A 22168-nucleotide genomic window follows, 5' to 3' on the forward strand; every position below is an offset into this window, starting at 1 on the left:
AAGCCCTCCAGCACCACCCCATTGGAGAAGCTTCTTCTACTTCGTTGAAGAGCCAGGATGGGACGCCGGCATTGGTTTCTCCCCTCTGAGGGCTGTCGAGGCAGTGGGGTAAGTGAGGTCCTTGGACCAGTTATGCAGGAAGCTAAGCGTGTGGTCCCAACAGCCCCAGACCCTGTTTGCTCGGCCAGTCAGGACTCTGCAGCCCCTGCTCTGATTGAAACAGCACCGTGTGCATCGATTTCATCCAAACCCTGAAAGAAGCAGGTGGAGTTTAGTCTAGACTGCCAGCAGCAGCAGAAAGGCAGTCTGTCAAAGTCAAGACTCCTCATCTCATTTTCAGAAACAGCTTGCTCAGGGAGCATCTCTGTCTCGTCAGTGACCAGCAAGGTTTGTTTTTTAAACAGAGTTAAGCAATGTTGGCTATCGCTCAAGGCACTTGTGAAAGCAGGGGGAAATTGATGATTCTGATCACAGTTTTATGTGGTTCTTTTTTTTTTTTTTTTTTTTTAGCATCTAGTTTGAATGCAGGAAAACACTTGTAGTTCAATTAGCTGGTTTGGTTCCATGAGACTCGGTGCTCAAACTCCCAAGTCTAGGAGACCTGAGCTTAGAATGCTGGTGTTAAAGGGCTGTATCTCCAGAAAATGAGTTTGAGGATTGTTACCCCAGCTTGTTAAGAACTTCAAAAGCCACGTGCCTCTTGTAAACTGGAAATGAACAAGGTTGTTAACTGGACCCCGACATGTTTTCAATTTGAAACAATAGAAAGTTCTTAGAAAGTGTGTGTGTGTGTGTGTGTGTGTGTGTGTATGTGTTTTCATGTCAAAAACTCAGCCTTACTTGAAGTCCAGAGTAACAATTAGAACATATCAGCTTCTGATCTGTCTAAATATGACAGCTCCCGTGCTGGCCACAGCTGGTTTGCTAAGATGGATTTCTTGGCCACTGGATGTAAACAAGAAATGCTCCATCAGTACTTCTCAATTCATAGAAGGAAGCCACTCAATTAATCCTAGCCTCTGTCTATGCTGATTCCATCCTTTGGATAATGCATCTGATGATTATCTACCAGGATTTGGATTTGGTCGGCTCTTTAGACATTTAGGATTCTTTGAACTTAAATTCTTTTTGAATCCCATTACAATAAACAGTTTTCAAAAAAATCAAAATCATCTTCTAGATCACTTATTTTGGAGATATAGACACTGTACAACACAGTTCTCCTCAAGTGACGAGATGCAGGCTCAGCATTGAAGGAAATCGGCTTCATTCCTTCTCCAGCAAAGCATCCTCCTCCTTTCTCCTGAAGTGCTTTCTTCTAGGAGACAGATGACTGACAACCAGGCTCTGAGTTGTTTTTTTCTGGGGATGGGTTGGGGAATGATTAACAAATTTTCAAGAATACATCAGTGAAAAACCATCAACATGTATGTAAAAAAAGAACACTTGAAAAACAATTTCTGGCCATTTATAAATATCTTCTAATTCCAACGGGTGCAATATTTTGAGGACAGGTTAAAAAGCATAAAATACAGATAAGAAAATAAAATTTAATAACATACTAATTAATTTGGGTTGCTATTATATATTATCAAGCAGCAGTATTTTTGTACAATTACAGGAAGACTTGCAAACTTTGGAAATACACTACATTCAGCAACATGGTAATTTCTGCCGGACGTGCTACCTATTTACATTAACGCCGATGCAGCAAGTGCAAATCTTTTCTTAACTGAGATCCTTCTAAAACACGTGCAACACAACCATCTTCACCATTTGGACACCCTTACTTGCTCGTTCTCTTAGAGGATCTATATTGCCTCTTCCCATCCTGAAAGTATGAGCTATTAACTCGTGGCAAAATTTCCTCCTGGCACATTTGTAACTGACAAACCTTTCCTGATAGCTGTCGATTCCTAATACACTTTCTCTTGCCTGTTTATGACTCAAGACTAATGCTTGTATTTCTTTCCTTTGCTATTTGGTACAGTTGTACAGTTGTTTATGAAAGTGCTTCCTATAATATCCAGCTAAGAAGTCTTAGAGAAAGAGGACTTGTGTATGTATCATACAGACACGTACATATATATGTACAGAAGTTTGAGCCACCAGGAGGCCCTTTTAACTAACATGGTTAGAAGACTGATGGAAAATGCATTAGTCCTTTTTCACCCCGTAGACAATGAAGCTGAGCTACTTTGCTACAATAGCAGGAAGGCACTTGGGTAAAACATTCAGATAACTGAGGAAAGGCCAAATTCCCTCATGTGCAAATATGGCTCCTGGCCATGTCGAGTGAGAACAAATCACTCACCAAACACTCTTAATTCTTCCCCAGTGAAGTCAGAATGGCTGGAGAGAAAATTGTTTAGGTAAAGCTGCTTGTTGTATAAGGAACATTCTTTGTTCATTAGGAAGAGTTGAGCATCCCAGTAGCTCTTCAGTAGCGGTCAACAACTTCTTGGCATTCTACTTGTTGAAAAGGGGATTTTTATTAACTGTGCTTGGGGTGGCTGGAGGAGAGGTCCCCTGTTGTTGGGGAAGACATATGCCAGATATTGAGCAAAAGGTTACAGACAAGTGGGTGCATTCTCTCCTCTATTTGGAGCGCTAAACCCACCAGGCTGTGGTTACTAGTTCTAAGCTCCTGGCCTAGCGCTCAAGAAGGTTTTGATTTGGGATAACTTAACTCACTAGCCAGGAATTAGAGAACCCTCAGTGTTTAACCTCCATGATTCTCTCCTTAAGAGCCCCAAGAGAGAAATCACTCTGTGCACCGTCTTTTGAAGAGTGCTAGGGATATCTCACACTTTGTGATTGATTGCTGGGGAAATGGTGGGATGACTGGAGATGAACCCCAAGCTTATCCTGGGATGTCAGCAATAAATGCAAACAGCAGAGCATCTGTGAGATAAAAACCCACCCGACAAGAACTGTTTGCAAAAATAGCACTAATAGAGGAAGACTTGGTGGACACCACTGCCACTGCACGCTCTGTGGAGAGAAACAATTGGGGGGTAAAACACACACACAATGTACGACTTGTCTGAGCAGAGCTGATTCAAACGAAGGACAGGAGTGTGAGCGGATCTGCGTCTGGCAGCATGTGCGTGTGCTGAGGCAGCTCACACAGACGGGTCTTCCGGCCAGCACTCTGAGAGCAGATTAAAATGGGTTCAGGTCCAAATAACCAATGAACTTGGGGCCAAAGCCTGAGCTTTGCTGTCCCACTTCTTGAGTGTAGGGCAGAGAAGGAATTCAGCCTATTTGTGCTCTCTTGGTGGAACCCACTTAGACAAGTACTCGGGCCTGCCAATTGCCTCATTTACTGACCATTTTACTTAAAAAATATCTGCACTTATTTTTTTTGGTTGTTTTAGTCCATCTGCCAGTCCTCCTCAAAATTCATTGCACATGCTTAAGATTCTTCTATTTTATGGAGAAGCGCTCTCACTTTTAGGAAGAAAGCGAGAGGGGGTGGGGCTTGGAAAGCCATTAGGTTGTAGATTTGCAGCTGATGGCGCTTGCTAGCTGTAGCCTTGGTTAACTTCTCCAGTCCCTGGAAACTGCGTTAGCACTGACCACGTGTTGCGGGGGTGAAAGCAGCTGGCCGGGACGACTAGACAGCTAGCGGTCTTTGCCAGCTTTTTGAAGCAGGAGAAAAAAAAAAGAAAGAAAAGAAATATAACACATGTACAGGTGTCATAACTTAATGCCGAGAAGTTTTAACAGGTGATATCACGTTGGCTGGATAGCTTTGTTTGGGAATGAGAGAATTCAAAACTAAAGCTTTAGCTGTGGCCCAGTGGTGGCAGGGAACAAGCCTCCCTAAGGATGATGGCCCAGCTTCTCTTTTTACTGAGAGTGATTGGGGGTTCTTCGGCCCATAAGCCAGACTTGGGGGCCACGTTGCTTTGGTTGCTTGGTTTGAGAACTCCCTTCCTTCAAAAGGTACAGAAGCTGTATCTGGGACCTGGAAAAACGAGTGCAAGGGGTGGGGTTTAATCACAGCACCCACATCCTGCATCCCCACCCAGCCCTACCCACCACGCTCCAGTCACTCGGTTTTCGGGTGAGTAGTGGCTGTCTTGTTTGGAATGGGTTTTCAGTCAGCAGGCACTTAATGACTGGATGGAACACCATTAAGGTCAACTGGGATGCTCTTTGGGGTTTAAGACAAAAATAAAAAGGAAGAGTGTGCTCTCTGGTGTTTACAGAGAGAGGTGGCGAGCTCCTTAATCGAGTCCGCTTTGCGCCAACACATTGTTCCACGTGTGGGCTCCGAGTCAGGAGATGTACAGTAAAGGAAACAGAAGGTGGGGGGCAGTGGAAGGCTCCAGGGGTCAGGTACGGAAGGTGTCTTGCTAATGGCTTCTTCTACGTCTGATTTCTGGCAGGAGGTCCTGAAAACTCCTTCCTGATAATTTCATTGACTACAAAAGAAAACAGAGAAAGAGAGAGGAGAGGGGCAAGTGAGAAGGCACCAAAAACACTGTTAGGTTAGCTTTCCAGAACCAAAAGCAATCGAGCTATTTTTCTAAAATAGTTTTTTGTTCTTTATCATAATACATTTGACAATTTTTAACATAAATGCCTTTCCACATCATCATCATCTTGTTTTCCGGGAGATGATAATTTGGGCTATGGATTGGATTTGTTAGTGAAAACTGCCCAAATGATAACTCTGAAATCTTTGTGGCAGAAATGGAGTCGGACGACAGGACATGTTTCAAGTGTAACATTTCTCTCCTGTATTTTATTTAATGCACTTGAGGCTCTCTGGGGTGTGCCCAACTACTCCCATTATTATGACATCCAGAAAATACCTTTTCAGATGATTGTCTGACAGAACCCCCATTCCTCCTTCCAACATCCCTATGGTTCTCAAAAGAGGGGCTCTTAAAAAAGATCAAGTTGGGAACACTGCAGACAAAGATGAACTAGCCAACAATTTAAATAAAACTTCTAGCTCCTTCAGCATAACCAGGAATCCCACCCCCCACTGATGAAGATCAAGTGAAAGATCTTTGCAAGTGGAAAGGGTCTTCAGAGGGGCTCAGAGAAGTTCAGTCATCCCCACCCCGGGAGTACATGTGCAATTCCTAGCAGGAAACCGAGACACTGGCTACCTTCTCCCAAGTCAGTGAGATGTCATATTGAGTGAATCCCGTAAAAGGGCCTCCTTCAATGCTCCTGGAAAGACACGGTGGCTGCCTGAGTCAGCCTAAATGCGAGGCGGATGCACGTATGGTCCCCGGGGTGGGTGTACACCTTCGGTTTTGCAGTTGGATCTTGTCGTCCTGTCCCGGGGCAGATGAGGTCACCCCAGGGGCTGAGGAATCTTCCCTCTCCTAGCCTGACACTCCGAACTCACTCCAAAGGCTCTTCTCCCTTTTTCTCATCTTAGCCTTATCCTGAAGTTACAAAGGTGGAAAAACTGGGCCCTTCTAGGTCTAAGATGCTTTTCATTAGAAACCCAGCCCGGCCATGGCAGCAGTCACTGCAAATACAAAGGGCTTTGAGGAGGGTCGACTCCCAACTCCCGTGCTAACAAGCCGTGTGCTTTACTGCTCTGTGCCTCAGTTTCTTCAGCTGCAAACTGGAAATCATAACGGTGTGCATCTTTCAGGCTCTGCATGAGGCTGTAAGGCATTCAGGTACCTGAGGACACTCAGCACGGCCCCCGTGAACGGTGCCCGCTGGCTGTCAGCCTTGCTGGTTGGTAACATCAGAATGCTTTGTGTCCGAGTCTGAACTGTGCCTGGCACCGATGGGCCTTGTTTTTCCAGACCAGAAACCAACTAGGCACAGCTCAGCATTCGTCAGATGCCCGCCTGAAAGCACGTGCAAGGCGACGTTCAGGTCCCGGAGCAGGCCTGCCTCCTCGCTTTGTGAACCTTGCCTTGGTGACTTAACTGCTCTGTGCCTCAGTTTCCTCACATGTAAAATGTGGATAAAAACATCGTCTACCTCGTAGGGTTGTTGAGGAGCTTAGATGAGATGGTGCAAGGAATGGACTTATCCTCATGCCCAGCACATGGCAGGTGTTCCTTTGTGGTGTGGTGATTATTGATAATGTATTAGAACAGCAGACACTTCCAAAGGGTACAAATGGATCCATGAATAGGAACACAGGAGATTAACTCCTGTGCCAACCAGTTCTGTGGCTCAGGCATGGTACAGACTCCCAGGGGTGGGCCCTAACACAAAAACGGCTGCTGACTGTGCCCAGAAACTGAATGGAGCATTGCACCACCACCCCCTTCTGTGCACCCTGCAGGGCCCGCTAAGCTGGCGGACCTGGTCAAGGCAGAGCAATGAAAGCAGAACACCAAGGCAAGCTGGGGCCAGTCCAGCTTCACGGGGAGCTTTTGAAAGCCCGGATTTTGGAGGGCTTCCTGTTTTCTCAACCTAGGAAACGAGAGGAGGCCATCCTTAATGGAAACTTTCCACAGCCTCTACTTTCTAAAAATAGCTGGTAGGCAGAGGAGTTGGCACCCTCACAAAAGGGTCCTTTCCCTTCTCAGAACAAGGGGGTGGGGTGGGGGCTGGAGCCAGTTTAGAGGATGGGAGGTCAGGAAACTTTTCACACAGGCAGAAGGAAATGGCATCTCCCTCCCTTTGGATGAAAACGGCCCTGCCTTCTGAGTGCTATTTTCAGGTAGAAACCAAGATCGTGTCTGGAAGAGCCAGCCATCACAGTGCATTTAGACCTCACGCTTGCTGGGCAGGGGCCGTGCAGTGAGGCCCGGGTTTGAGACCTACTCAAACCTCACTGGAACCTCTCTGGGTAGGAACTTTCTCTTTCAGAAACCTCAGCTTGCTCCCTTCCCAAGCAAGGAGGAGAAAGTTCTGGGGCAGAAACACTAGCCGGGGGGGTTGGTAACTGCTGTGCAGCCACAGCATCTGAAAACCGGGGGGTCTGCTCAACCACTTCATCACGACCCACGTCTCCTGCCTGCGCCAGCTCCCAGGTTTGCAGCCTTCGTACTCGAGTGGAAGGGAAAAGAGAAAGAAATCTCTCCCTTCATCTAACTCAGGGGAACCCGAGTCCCCTCCTCTGCCTCGGCTTGTGGGTCTCCCCCTCCTCACTCTGCCCCTCTGGGTGCCCAGGGTCTCCCTTACTAGAGACTCAGGCCTGAGCCACCCTCCACCTCCTTCCCCAGAAGCTCCCTCACTGCCCCAGGGTGATCACCGGCCCCCACGCTCACTGCCCTCCAGCCACACGTGCTTCCGGCCCGGCCCGGCTGCCCCCCTCCGCCAGGATCGCACTTTCCCTGCACTTAAAGGAGCTTCCTCACTTCCTTCAGGCCTCTGCTCAATCGCAGTCTCCCTGTGAGGCCTTGCCTGCTGCCTCATCTGCCTCATCTGCAGGGGGCACCCCCAGCCCGGCCACACTAGTGCCCTTGTCCTTTCAGTTATCAGTTCCTGCAACTCACTATCTATGCTGTGTGCGCCCTCCCCCACCCACATCCCCAGGCCTCCCATGGGTGCCCCGGTACATAGGGAACACTCGATAACATTATAAACGAATGAGAAAGCGGAAACTTCTAGAGGGGCTAAGTAACTTCCCATCACACAGGCAGAGCTGGGTTGCCCCTGAGGTCTGAGTGCTGAACCACTATCCTCTGTCGTGCCATCAACGTTTTAGGCAGTCAGCAAATGTTTTGAGCATCTGTCAACTTCTGTATGTTTCCCTCCACCTTCTTTCCAAATTGGGCCGTGTGCAGTTCTCCAAGTAGCAGCAACCATCCCCCCCCACCGTCCTTTGCCCAAATCCTGACTTCCCTTCCTGCCGCTGTTCCAACACCACCTCTTCCAGGAAACCTTCTCCCAGTCATGCCATGGTGCCCTTCTTCCAGAAGCAAATACTGCATTCTCAAAACACTTTGCCTGCCCCTCCAGTGCCAGGTTCCTGGAGTCACCTGCACCCCCACTGTATCTTCACAGTGCCATGCACACAGAGGGTGCTTAATGCATGTGTCTTAGTCAAAATCCCACCACAAGGACTCTGCCAGAGAAGTAGCCTCAGCCTAGGTCAACTGGTTGGGGGAAACTGGCATTCCTCTGCCTTCCAGTTTACAAACGGTTTGCCAGTTTGTTACTTGTCCAGACCCCTTTCTCTCCCTGCAAAGAATAGGAGCCATTCACGTTTACTAAGGATTATGGGCCAGACACTGTACTAAATGCTCCTGTTTAAGTCTTGTGCCAACCCTAGTAATAATACAATTATCATCTGTGTTTTATAGATGAGGATAAAGGAAAATGCAGTTGCTTGACACAGCAGGTGAAGGGATTGGGATTTGGACCCAGGGTCCATTTTATTAACCGTATACTCTGGCCTACACCAGCCGTGAGGGGACTGTGAAGTGCAGTAGTCATTGCCTTTCTTTTGTTGTGAGCTCAGGAAAAGGCCAGGGCAGCCTCTGCTCAGTTAACAGCATTAACAGCAGGTACAGTCCTAAGCAGAGTGGTTAAGGGAGCCCCAGTGTTGCTTTCTCAGAACCGAATTGAGGCCGGGAGTGGTGAGCCTGCCACAAGCACTCTTGACCCTTTTTCACTCTTAGAGAGAGGAGTTGCGATGAAAACACTGAACCTGTCTGTAACCTCAGGGCAATTTGAAAGCAGGTTTTTAAATTTCTAAAGCTGAAACCAGTAAAGGAAAAGAGAGACTTAAGTATACAAAAATTATAAAATTTTCAACCTCCAAAAAGAAATAGATTATGTACTACTGTAACAAACATGACAAAGGGCCATTTATATATATAAAAAGGAGTTACAAATAAATAAGAAAATATAGTCTAATAAAAATGGCTGCAGACATAAAAAGACTATAACGGGGTGGCAAACTTTTTCTATAAAGGGCCAGATACTACTCAACTCTGTTGTTGTAGTGCAAAAGCAGCCATAGATGATATGCAAACAAATGGAAGGGCTGTGTTCCAATAAAACTTTACCAGAAAAAAAAAACAAACCATGGGCCAGATTTGGCTTGAGGGCCGTATTTTGCCAACCCCTAGTATATAACAAAAATAAAGGAGGTTCCTCTGCCTACTTTTGGGGGATTGCATTTGGGGGATTGCAATCTGGGAAATTCAATGCCTTTTCACTAAATTGTTCAATAAACAATTCTGGATTGATTGAGGCCTAAATTCTAAAAACTGGAATTGAGTTTTGCTAGCATCCCTTCAGGCCAGCTGGACCACCCTGCCCCCAGAATTTTCTGATTTGCTTGAAGGCCCAGACACCAGCATTGCCTTCATTTTTTCCCCCTTCCAGGGGTTCTCAAACTTCAGCCTGTAGGAAAGAGGCTGTTTGGGGCTGTATACAGAAAACAAAGATATACTTGAGGTGCCGTTTTGCCTTAAGTGCTGACTTGGCCTGTGAGCAGCAGGCAGGAAGGAGGGGACAGACCCTGCTCTGCTTTTCTCCCAAGCCTCAAGCCTGTTTTCTAGAATCTGGTTAGGCCACGTGAGTGCCCACGAGAGCCTGGACCCAGCCACGGTGGCTGCTCCTCCAGCGTAGGCGGGAATTGGGCAGCCGCAGTCTCTAGCCGGGTCAAGGGTATGAGGCCCCACCACACTCCTTTCTCTGACATCCTGCAGGGCTAAGGCTGCGTTCACACTGAAGCCCCAGGCCTGGGTCAGGAGGAGAGAGCTGGGCGTCAAGATGGGTCAGCCAGAACACGTATGCAATGCTCTCAGGGAAAGCTACTCCCCAGCCGAGAGAAAGCCCCAGGGCCTAAACTCTATTTCTTTGGGACCAGGTCTGCTTTCCGCACACCAAACATCCAAGTGTGGAAGGGGATGAAGGAGGAGAGCTGGCCTCTGGCCTTCCCCCTGTGACTGTCTCAAAACTGGACTGGATTTGTCATCTGAGGACAAGGCTCTTCTCCCGAGGCTATGCTGCATTTGCTAAGTGACTTTGCCAGCCTTTCATCCTCTCCCAGCCATCCTTGCGTGCTCCGAGGGCGTCGGGAACTTTGGAGGGGCCTGGCCAGACTGCTGAGGCTCAGTGAAGAGGACAAAAGAACACTTTGTAGCCCAAAGCTGTGGGTGGAGTCTGAAAAGTTATGTGACAGTAAATCCCCCAACTCCATGCAGATCAGAGCTGGTGTGCAAACCGACCATGGCAGAGGGTAAACTGAAGTTCTGAGCCAACTCGCCAAAGTTCCCGGGGCCTGCCAGGTCAGAAGCATTCCCAAGTTTTAACATCGGGGGGAATAAGCACACTAACGCCCTCTCCTGACATCTCTAAGTGGGTTACACTCTCACCACTGACACTTCCATTGAGTTTTTGTCATCCTGAGTCCTCAAATGTGAAGCCCTTAGGGAGAGTCTGGCCCCGCAGTGGGTGTTCAGCAAATGTTGTCTGACAGTTTTTGACAACTGCTGTTGGGGATCCCTTCTGCTGTTGGGAAGTGTTGGTACCTCTTCCCCTAGTCTACTGTGGGTGCTAACAGGCGTGGTGATGATGTTTACTTTTATTGGGCTTTCGGAGTGGCCCAGCAGAGTGAGGCTACCCAAGACTTCTGGCTCTGGTCCATGATGTAATGACCCCACTGTCACTTACACAGAAGGGTCCACTTGAAAGCCAAGGGCCAGCAAGCTGGGAGGACACAGAGGTAGTGCACAACCCAAAACTAGTAAAAGCTGCTGTTTGGTTAAGTGTGCCTGTGTAGTGGGCACTCATATCTCAGCATAGGGGGACAGGGTAGCAGAGATTATCATCTAAGAAGCTGAGGCACAGAATGGAAAACTCACTTCCTCAATGTCCCAAATGGACCTGATGGTACCCAAAGAGCCTCCTGAAACTTGCATTTCAATATCTAGTGTAGCTATCAGACCCCTGAGTAGAAGCCCAGTAACCAAAGCTGATCAACGTCGATCTACTGGTTGAAGCTGGGCAAGGGGCTCGGTGAGCACAGTGGGAAAACCTAGGCCCTAGTCCCCGTTAGAGAAGCCGGTTTTACGTCCAGAAACCGAGTACCGCATTAACACCACATAAAGCATATGCAAGAAAGGCCCCAGGAGGAGTGAGAGCTACAAGTTGGTGGGCCTGAGATCTGGAGTTATCAAAGTAGTAGCTTCCAAGATTTTCTGACTTTGTCTGCCCACTGTCTCATTCCCCAACACAGAATGGTGGGAGCCTTACTTAACTGAATTCACAGAGCAAAGGAGGAGCTGGTCCAGCGTGGGAGCAGAACCTCCACGTGCTGGCTCGAGGAAAGCAGCATTGCTGTGTTTTCCCAGGTAAGACAGTTCTGGAATGGGGGAGTGGGCCCCTTGCAGGAACATGCAAAACCCCAGTGCCTCATCTCCCCTGCTCCCCACCCGGACCTCGAGCCCCAGGCTCTCAGAAGGTGAGACTGAGTTGTCCCCAGGTTGTCCACTTCAGGAGTGGTGGGGCCTGGCCCTGAAGGGCAGGAAATGGCATCTTGTGAGGATGGTTGGAAAATGAGGAGAGAGGCCCTTTGGGTCATAAAGGTTTCTTTTCTACAAAAACTCCACGTTAAGGGAACACACAGCTGGAAAACAAAAGGAGAGGCAGAAAATATCCATTACCTTTCACTTTGATTTCTTGGATCAAAGATCACAGTCATTCTGTTTCATAATATGTTTTGTATCCAGCTAAGGTGTGTGTCTATCAGCTCTGAAAAAGATGTGCAAAACCATTTTTGAGAAGAGAAAAAAAATCACCTTTGACCTCCATTATACTTCCAACTCATGCCAATATCATGCATCTAATGGCCATCTCTTAACTGACAGCCCCTCAGGACCCAGGAGAGAACTCAGCCCTCTGGCTGTAGTTTAAGCCCAAATTTTGTATCATTTTAACATTTTTGCCAGAATTGACCAAACACCAGGTAATAATCACCAAGATGAGGGCCTTCGTTTATATAAATAAATGGGGACCTCTGAGATCGAAGTGTATCAGCAAGATTGTGTTTTTCTGAGCTGGACCACACAGCCCTGCTGCTGGTATGTCATGGGACTGTGGCTCACGGCCAACTAAAAAGGTAGTCAAAACGCTGGCTCGTGATGGGGTCAAAAGAAAATCAGAACGTCACTCAGGGCTCTGCTACCATGTAATCTTCAGACTTCTGTACTAAATTTGACCCGTTTCCTTAATAGTAATACGAATTTGCATGACCACTGAGGTCCTAAGACTGAACATTTTCTTCCTGTTTTTTTTTTTTTCAGACAATGCAAAAAAAAAAAGTTAACTGTTTTTATAGCCCCTGCCCAATCAGAGCAATGAAGGCACTTAAAAAAATGAAATGTGAAATGTGAACAATTTTACAGGCTTATTAAATAATAGCAATACAACCCCCCCCGCCCCCTTCCAATCTTCTTTGAATGGCCAACTCACAAGGCCAGAGTCCATTCTGAGTACCTAATTTAGAAATACTTTCTCAGGTTAGTTCCTTATGGTGCGTGATGCAACTCATATTGGATGCTGTATGATTAGCCGTGTTAGGTAAAGCAGAATGCTCTTTCAAGGAGAGGTGGGACCTTCCTGAAACCTCATCTTCAAGGGAAAGACTACATAATAAAGAGATCTTCTAGCAGTTCTACAGTTACAGACCTGAATTTCCCAATGGTGGGCTCCTGCAGGGCTCAGGGGTTGGTGATGGGCTGCTGCAGCCTGGGACAAAACCACCACCTGCCTCCCCTTAGTAGCTGCCAGACACACAACAAGGACCACACATTTCAGGCCATTCCAGGCCCTGTGGCCCTCATTGTACTTGCCCATCTCTACTACAGATTGGCTTGTTTCAAACCCAAGAGGAGGCGGCATTGTCAGATAATTCACTCAGGGCCTTACACTACCTTCTGTGTCCTACAATAGCCAACTTAATATTTTTAGCCTGGACTGTCCCCTGAATTTCAGACTTAGATATCTAATTTCAGATTGCTTACTGGGCATCTCAAACTGAACATGGTCAAAAACAAGCTCCTCACTACCCCCAACTCCCAAATAGCACCCCCCTCCGACTTGTTCCCATGACAGCAAACGCACATTCCCCTTTTCTGTTTGCTCAGGCCACCCCCAACAGCCCACAGTCTACTCACATGCAAATATCCTCAAAATATTGCTTGGACCTAATAACCTCTGCTGCCACCACCCTGGTCTCAGCTACCGTCATCTCCTGCCTAGATTACTGCCATGGCCCCCTCGCCTGTCCCCCTGCCTCCTGAGTTTCTCCCCCAAAGCAGGGCCATCCTGTTGGAACTCACATTGGAGCACGTCAGCCCTGTTTGACTCAGTTGTGACACGGTGGCCTCAGGCTCTGCACCACAGGGACCCTCCTTGCCTCGTCTCCCACCGCCCCCCCCACCGCCGGACGCCTCCTTGGGGCCACCCTAACACTATAAGCCCCTTTCCAACATTCTGTCCTACCCCCACCTTTATTTTTCTCCTAAGCACTTACACCACCAAAACTTCATAAACTCTTTTATTAGTTTGCTTTTTCTGACTTTGCTGATTTTAACTGTTACTGATGCCCCAGGACAAGCTGGCCACGTCGTATGGACTCATCCTTTTTCTGTGCAGTGGATTCTCTCTCTCTCCCCGAGACCTGTCTGAGAGCAGCCAGGATGACTTGGCCCATCAGGAATGGGGGGCACCCCCCACCCCCATGAACCAGGGGAGAGACTCTCACTTGGGAAGCCAAGGATCAAGGCCACACGTGCTTGCTGGGGGCTCACAGTCGCTGTTACGCAGACAGTTGTCGGTGGTTTCCCCAACCAAGCTTAAAACGATTAACAGTGACCCTGTCCAGGCCTGCTGTGGGGGCTTTCCGTGAGGCACCGCTGGTTCTCACTTCACATCACAAGGCAGAGGCGGAGGCCAGAGACCAGGGAGTGACCGCCCTCCCCAGTCTCAGAGGAGCAGGGCCCGAGGGAGATTCTGAACCCCCATCCCGGATGCCACAGTTTCTACTCTTCTGCCATCATAGAACAGCTACCGTGGACTTCCCCTTACACAGGTGCTGTTATCCCACCTACTTTACAAAAGAAGACACTGAGGTTCAGAGAGGTCAGACAACGCGTTCAAGGTCACACAGCTGGGGTGTGAATGAGTGTCTGACTTCAAGCAGCATCCACACCCTCCACCTGCCTGGCTGTAACAGAGGTTAAGGTCAAGGCTCCCAACTGGAGGCCATCGTACAAAAAGCTGGATGTACACATCCATGGGGTGATAGAGATTATGACAAGAATCTGCTCTCTTCTTAGAGGCTATATATCAGTCACTATTCCAATAGCCAGGGAAAGCTCTGTGTGATATGTTAGATTCCTGGAAAAAAAAACACACACACACACACACACATAAACACACACAACAGCTCTTCCTGGGCTAGAAGCATCACTATTGTTTCCTTAGCCATCCATTTATAGGTCACCATGTGCTTGGCCTGTGCCAGGGACCAGTGGAGAACAACCCAGGCAATGACCTCATAGAATGTGCATGAAACAAACTACACTATCTAACAGCCAGTTCAGCAACGAATACCCCGTGGCACAGCCCACAGGCAAACCATTTGGGACTGTGAGCTTGGAGGAGGTCCTTCTACTTTTAGGAGGGGTTGTCCCAACTTTCCCAATCTTTTTAAAATCAAAATATATATATAAATGTATATGATGGTACTGTGAACAATTGTTTTACACTTTGGATGATTGTATGGTATGTGAATATATTTCAATTAAAAAATTTAAATATATATAAAAAAAAAAACGGTATTAAAAACTTGTAACTGTTGACCAAAAAGCAGCAGCTGCTACTCCGCCCAGCATACCTTGTATTGCTAACACTTGTGTTCTAGGTCCTGCTAAAGACGTGCTCAGGGATCAGCTCCCATGAATCCCCACCCCCTCACACCCACATTGGGGTTTTTAGAGTATTGATTACAGGATCAGCTTCAGGAAGTGCTGCTGCACCCCATGGGGTCACCAACACACCCTGGGCAGAAGCCCTGGGAGCTAAAGCTCAGTGAGTGCCCGTGTCTACCACCCGGCCTCCTTGCCGGGCCTGTTTCCTCGGCTGCAAAATGGGGATAAACACATCTGCTTTGGGAGGCTGCTGTGCAGATGAAACGAGGTGACAGGCCTGGCTCATGGGCAGGTGTCCATTAGTCTACAGTGTGGTCTCCTAAAGCAGAAAGATGGGAGCATGGGAGACACAGACGTGTCTGAGCAGTCCCAAACAGTCCTCTCCGACAGCCTGGACTGCAGTTGTTTTCCTGTACATCAGCAGGAAGTGAGGCCCACTGATCTGTGCGAACGTTCTGGTCAGTTGTTAGTAACATCAGCATGGACAGCAAAAGAGAAGGTAGAATTTGGATTTATCGTGTGCTACCTCAGGGTCTCTCCACAAACACTCCTGAAGACAGAGAGAGAGAGGCCTCTGGCCTTCGAATTACCACCCCATTTTCTAGCCTTTCAAGAGACTATGAACAGTGAAGACATTTACAGCAATGTTGCATTTTTACAACCCTAGGCATAAATTGATGAATAAGCCCACTGGTCCTCAATTTAGGTGGTAATTCAGGATGCAGGGTGGAAGTATTTCACTGACAATGATCATGAAAGCACAAGGCATCAACAAGCAGCATCTTATAGACAAAAATACAGACCCAAGAATGTCTCCTTAACATTTATACAACTAGCTTTCCAGACTCGTGAGAACACAGGCATGCATACTTCAATGGGGTGGAATTGGTTGGAGAGACCTGTGTGCCTCTGTGTCATGGAGCTTTGGAAATTACAGAGAGTTCTACAACAAAAACCTCAGTGCTCTGGCTGATGTGGGGCGTGCGACCCTTTCTCCACCCTCCACTTTTCCACCCTCACACATCGGCCTACTGCTCAGGGAGAAACCAGCCAGGGCCTTCTCTAGGCTTGGAGAAGGACTAAGCAACTGGGCCCAGCAGACCTGAGCTGAGCTCATCCCATCGGCCCAGCCCCAGTCTCCAGTTCAGCAGAATTTCTGATCACCGGCAGCTAAGCGACACCTCCCCTATCGAGCAACCACACTGCTCTAAAGCAGTGACCACAGGCAGGAGCACATGCTCCACAGACCAGAGTTGGCTTCCTTGTGACTGTGCCGTTTCCTCACGGCCTCGACCCCACACCTCTGCTAAGAGGCAGGAATTGGCTACATGGCAAGCACTGCAAAATAACAAAAGAGAAAACTGCTCTTCTTTTTTAACAAAACAGAAGCAGAAGAAAAGCACTTGTTACTATACACAGTTGAGAATTGGAAACGCAGCAGCATCCAACCCAAAAAATCAGCCTCTGACCACAAATGAGATGATAAAATAAACACCTGATTGGGAAGCCATCTTCCTCTCTCTTTGGGGGATGGAGGGATTGGGCAAACATTTATTTCAAGGCTCTGAGTTTGTTTATCCTCCTTACCCATGAGAGATGGAGACCTGAGGAGGGTGGGTCAGACACCCCAGGTGGATCTGCAGGTGGAACCCGGGGCGGTAAGAAACATTTCCATCATGTCGCAGAATCGCACTTGGCCATGGTCCAAGACCCTCAGCCTGGCTCTGAGACCCTTCCCCCCCAATGCCCGTGTGTCTCTTGCTGCTTGTTGAGGATTCACCGGATATTTTACTGAATCTTCCAGACCAGACCCCACCTTACCCTCAGATTCTCCTTCTGGATCATTCTATGGCCTCTCACACACATCAACTCACAGCCTCAACCTCCACCCACCAGAAGGGCATGCACACACATGCACATATTTCCAAGGCCTCACCCAAACCCTATATACCGTAAGAAGGCATTCCTGTCCGCTTCACCCTACCTTCCACGGTTCCTTGTGCTCTGTCATGTATTTTAAGTCTTGATTCCCCCCTCCCCAAAAGATTCCAACCCTGCCTGCCTGCCTTCCTCTCGAGTCCCTCAGCCCGGTTTGACCCGGGAATGACCGTCGTGGACGGGCTTCCTGGGAGTGTGGGTCCATCCCGCAGGGCCCAGGCCTCAGCACACTTGCCCATCAACAGCCCCTGGCAAAGAGGCAGGGAGAGGGCATTGCTGACAGCAACAGCCTCCACCTTCCTAGTCTAGCCAAGGTCCTGTAGGGCAAGTGACAGCAAGATAAATCCAGGGATCCCCAGGCCCACAGGCAAGAGAGCCACCAGCTGCCTGCAAAGAAATTCCACAGGGTCAGAACGGGGCCCAGACTCCGTCTTAACAAATGTCTCCAAGTAAGATCCAGCAGGGAGCGGATGCAAGTGTGTGAAACATCACCCCCAGCGTCCCCACGAGCCTGCCACCTTCCTGCGATGCACCCACAGAGCTGTCACTCCTGACTTGGGCAGTCCCTTAAGCACTGTCCGGTACAAGCACATTCCCCTAGCAGCTCGGTTTATGCTCATCAGGCGGACCTGTGCCAGCAAGGGAAGCGAGGTTGAGTGACTTGCCCAAGGTCACACAGCCACTCGGGGGCAGGATGTGAACAGGGAGCAGACGCGGCAGCTACCCCGACGCCCCTTCTCCCTCTGCCCCAATCAAGCTTCAGAGGCCCCCCTGGTTCTTCCAGGCGCCCACCCCACTCCCTCTCAGCCCTCTCCCATGTGCAGCCTGTAGGTGTCTGGCAGGCCCTAGGTCTCGGATGGTGGTGGCTGCTCAGCACGGGAGCTGCACAGGGTGATCACGGGTCCCCACTCTGGGGCCTGAGTCACAGGGACACACACTGGTGAGGGGCCGGACAGCTCAGGTCAAAATCCTGGCTTGGCTGTGTCCCACTGTGGGGCTCGATGCAGGCTCCAAAACTTTCTGCACCTCCATTCCTTCTTCCACCAAAGATGGGCAACAATTGTACCCCAAGGACCATTAATAAATGAGTTCACATACGCAGGGTGCTCCAAAAAGTGCCTGGCTTCCTGTAAGCACCCCGTGTAGAATCACTTGCTGAGGGAACTTGTGCCAATCATTTCACTCCTCTGGGCCTCGGTTTCTTCAGTTTCCTCATCTATAAAATGGGAATAACCATGTGGACCCTAGAGAGGCATTCAAAGATGGATGCGCTCGGCGCAGTGCCAAGCTAACAAAGCCGTGTTTCCGACTCTTCCTACTGTCACCATGAACACGCATTAGCCGCCCCCGCCACGGAGACCACCGGGTTAACGGCTTGAATTGATTTGACCATCACTCCACTTCTCCTACCAGAGCACTTTCACTGTGGGTGCTACTTCTGCATTTTCAGAGTGGGTGGGGCTGAGGTCAGCATGCATGCAGAGATGCGGCTGCACATCCTGCCGAGGGGGCCCCTCCCAGCCCGCCCCACGCACTGCACGGACGGCGCTCTGAGTCACCCCCACTCTGCAAGCCGAGGCCTCCGGAAGCCACCCCAGGTCGCAGGTCTGCACAGCACCCTGTCACCCAGACACCTTACAAGCAAGACCCTGGAGCTTACGAGAAAAAGGCTGTGCTGCATCCCAAACTGCCCTCAGCTCTCGGGATGAGTAAACAGGGCAGTTCTGAGGCTTTGGTTTCAAGTAGGAAGAGAGGCGCTACCCAGAAGGGGAGCTCGGCGCTGGCAGATGAGAGGCGAGCACTTGCAGCCAGGAAGGCACCAGCTCCGAGGCGGCGGGAGTGCCTGGAACTGGCCTCCGGGTACATGCCCGCTTCCTGCTCTGATGAAGCAATGTGGGACAGGTCACCGCCCCCAAACAGGCTTTCTGGGGACTTAATCCCAAACGCCTTCCTTGTCCGTCCTCCCCAAGCCCTCCTCCACCATGAGACCTCATGCTGCCTTTCAGCACCCCAACCACAACTCCATGAGGGGCCCCGGGCAGAACCTGAGGAGGGGAGCGGAGGAAGCTGTTCTGCAGGACCCTGTGAGCAGATGCCACCTGGAAAGACGGGAAGCAGGTGGCCCAGTTCATCCCGACAAAGGACAGCGAGTGTGCCAGCTAGATGAAGCAACCTCTAGGGGCAACTTCAACACAGGCCCCTTGCCAGGTGCTGGTGCATCATCTCACGTATGCCCCAAAATCTGCTAGCACAAGTCAGCATTGAGAGAAACTTCGAATTATGATGGGCCTGTGGACCCCACAGGTGCACTCCGAAGGGCAAGCCTTTCGGGCGCACATGGTTACCAAGGAGATGGGCTCCAGGGGCTGGGACTAGCACGGTCAGGCCACAGGCCCTTGCACCTTGAAGCCCGTGATGTTTTAACATCAGCCCCTCCCCAGACATCCCATGAGAGCAGGGACCTTGTCCCTCTTGCTCACCATTTCCCTAGCACTTCAGACAGAGTTGGGCACATAGTACGTGCTGAGTAAAATTTTCAAGGAGGGATGACGGAGTGAATGCATGAGTGAAACAACCCCCTAATTGATTGGACTTAAGCAGAGTTTGCCCAGTTAGGTCTGGCTTTCGACCTGTCCCCAGGAGCTGGTCTGAAATCCAGGTGGCCAGGAGCTGACATGGCAGAATGAAAGCGATGTGACCAGGGCAAGAGGCATTCACACAAGAGTGTCCTCCCCATTCACCCTCGGTGTCTTGGCCAGCCTGGACCCTGGTCTTGAGGATACAGACTCAGGAGAAACCACCTACCTGCTCCAGCCTGGCTCTGGGCTTTGTGACTGAAGGTCATGGCCTTTTCCCCGCCACCCTCACCCCACCAGCCTTACTCACGACCCCCACACGTGCCGAGCAGGTTTACACATCAGAGCCTTGCATGGGCTGCACCCTGTACCCAGGGTGTGCTCACCTTAGAGATCTGCAAGGCTCTCCCACTCTCATCTCTGCTGGAACATCACCTCCTCTGAGATGCTTCCGCTTAGGAGAGTGGGGTTCCTCTCTCTCCACCCTCTCTATGTCCCTACGCTGCTTTTTCTTTTCTCATAGCACTTAGCTCTACCTGCTTTTATCATTTATATTTGTTTGACCACTGTCTTGCTCACATAGCCTGTGAGCTCTGTGAGGGTGGGAACTTTATGCAATATGCCCAGCCGTGAACAACAAATAGCAGTTGAATGAATGAATGATTAAATGAAAGAACAAGCAAATGAATAAACTATGGCCTCTGAGTACTGGCCACCCAGTGCTGACTCCACTGTGGCAAAATGTATTGTGTTGCATAATGCCCGTTTCTGTAGAGCAAATTCCAAGAGGAAACCGTGAGAGTCACACTTTTCGGTCATAAAGACCACGGCGCTCCTCTGAGCTTTTGCTCACCCTGTCCATCTGCCTGGCGCACCATCTCCCCAAGCCAGTCTCTGACTCGTGACGCCCTGTTTGTCCCTCAAGCCAGCTATGAAGTCCCACAAGGCCCTCATCCCCAGAGCACCCGGCAGGCATGTTAAATTGTCACCGTGTTGCCAACGGGGTTGGGACCAGACGGTGGAATCTGGAACCCTAAACCTCCATTTCCCACTCATTCTAACTCAGAGGAGGAGATATTGTTTCTATGTTTGTCAGTGTCTCGATGCTGAGTGCTTTTCATATGCTACCTGCGACAAGGCTTGAAATTGCCCATGAAAAGACCTTAGCGGGAAGCAAGTTTTAAGAGCTGCATGTCCTCAGGAAACCTGAGATGCTTAGAGGCGGGAGGCTCAGCCTTTCTGATTAAAACCTTCCCTGTGGCCCTGAGGATCCATCTGCCAAGGCTGTCGGGCCTCAGGGTGGGGGTAGGAGGGCCGTGGGGCCACTACAAGCTCTGCCAGTAGACCCCAGCCCATGACGCAGGGTCTCCAGCCGGGAAGGACAGCCAGCCCCTAAAGGGAGAGGCTCACTCTTGAGTGCTGTCATGAAGGACGGCCTCGAGCAGGCTTCAGGAAAACCCCAGGAAGTCTCAACACTTGTGCAAAATTCATTTGTTCCAAATTGAGCTAAAATTGACCTAAAGATTCAGTGCAATTCTGTTGCATCTGACGAGCTGACTCTCATTTTTCTCATTTTTGCTATACAGAAAAGCAAAAAGCCAAAGATAGCCAAGACACTTCTGAAGATCAAGCTGGGGTGACTGAACCACCAGAAATCAAGAATTCCTACAGGGTGTTATAATTACGACAATGTGTGTAATTGAGTGTGTAATTAAGACAAGCTGGGGACAGACCAACCATTGGGACACAACCAAGAGCCCAGAAAGAGGCCCACACTTATATGGAAATGAGATTTATGGCATCGATAGATTACAGGTCCATGGGGAAAGGGTGGACTTCTTAATAAATAGTCTGGGACAACTAGTTGTCCACGTGTAAAATAATGAAATTAGAACCTTACTTCATACTGGACACAAAACTCAACTCCAGGTGGATTACAAACTTAGTGTGTAAGAAAACTATAACACGTTTGAAAGGCAATATAAGAGAAAGTCTTTATGACATCAGGGTAGAGAAATATTTCCTAAACCAGTACTTCAAACTTGAGGGTGCATCAGAATTACCTGGAGGGCTTGCTGGGCCTCATCCCCAGACTTTCCCATTCGGTAGATCTGGGGTGCAGCCCAAGAACGTGCATTTCTAACAACGTCCCTACTGACAATGGAGCTGCAAGTCCCACGATGGATTTTGAGAACTTCCATTCTAAACTACGCACACAAAGTTCAGACATTTCAGAAAATAAATTTACGTACGTAAGAAGTTTATATTCATCAAAAGATACCATTTCGCACACACCAACTAAGCGAAAAAAACTAAGTCTGACAACCTCACGCATTGTGAGGATGTACAGTAATGCAATTACTTATATGTTGCCGACGGGAGTGTAAACTGGTACAACCACTTCCGAAGACAATGTGGGATTATCTAGCAAGTTGCAGATGTGGGTGTACTGTTACCAAGCAACCCCACCCCCAGATATGACACTACAGAAACTCCCCTGCATCCTGCGCCAGGAATCAGAGACAAGAGCCTTCTGGATGGCTCTGCACATAGCGGCAAAGGGGAAAAAATAACCTGAAAAAAACAAATGTCCACCATCAGTGGAATGGATAAACAGATCTACAAAGGAGTATACCCCAGCAGAGGAAATGAATGGACTACACCTCCACCAAACACGACTAAAGAATCTCAAGGACATAATGTTGAAGGAAAAAGCACATTACAGAAAACTACCTCCAGAATAATTCCATGTACGAAAGTTCAACAGCATGCAAAATTAAACAGTGTTTTGTTTAGGGAATCAAATGTGATAAAACTATA

At 49.0% G+C, this 22168-nt stretch overlaps 1 protein-coding gene across 3 annotated transcripts in view; it reads right to left on the minus strand.

Moving 5' to 3' along the window:
• Nucleotides 1-447: 447 nt before the first annotated feature.
• The window catches only part of NFATC2 (nuclear factor of activated T cells 2), a 150553-nt gene continuing 128832 nt past the window's right edge, over nt 448-22168 (minus strand). For 2 of the 3 annotated variants that reach the window (XM_037810989.1, XM_037810991.1), the window contains exon 10: nt 448-4433. In XM_037810989.1, the coding sequence (XP_037666917.1) occupies nt 4378-4433 (56 nt within the window). In that variant the 3' untranslated portion in view covers nt 448-4377. Of the gene's footprint in view, nt 4434-11564; nt 11653-22168 lie in introns of all 3 variants that reach the window. The other variant, XM_037810990.1, reaches the window with a different exon arrangement.

This window comes from Choloepus didactylus, chromosome 19 (genome assembly GCF_015220235.1).
Source record: "Choloepus didactylus isolate mChoDid1 chromosome 19, mChoDid1.pri, whole genome shotgun sequence".
In the NCBI taxonomy this organism is placed as follows: Eukaryota; Metazoa; Chordata; class Mammalia; order Pilosa; family Megalonychidae; genus Choloepus; species Choloepus didactylus.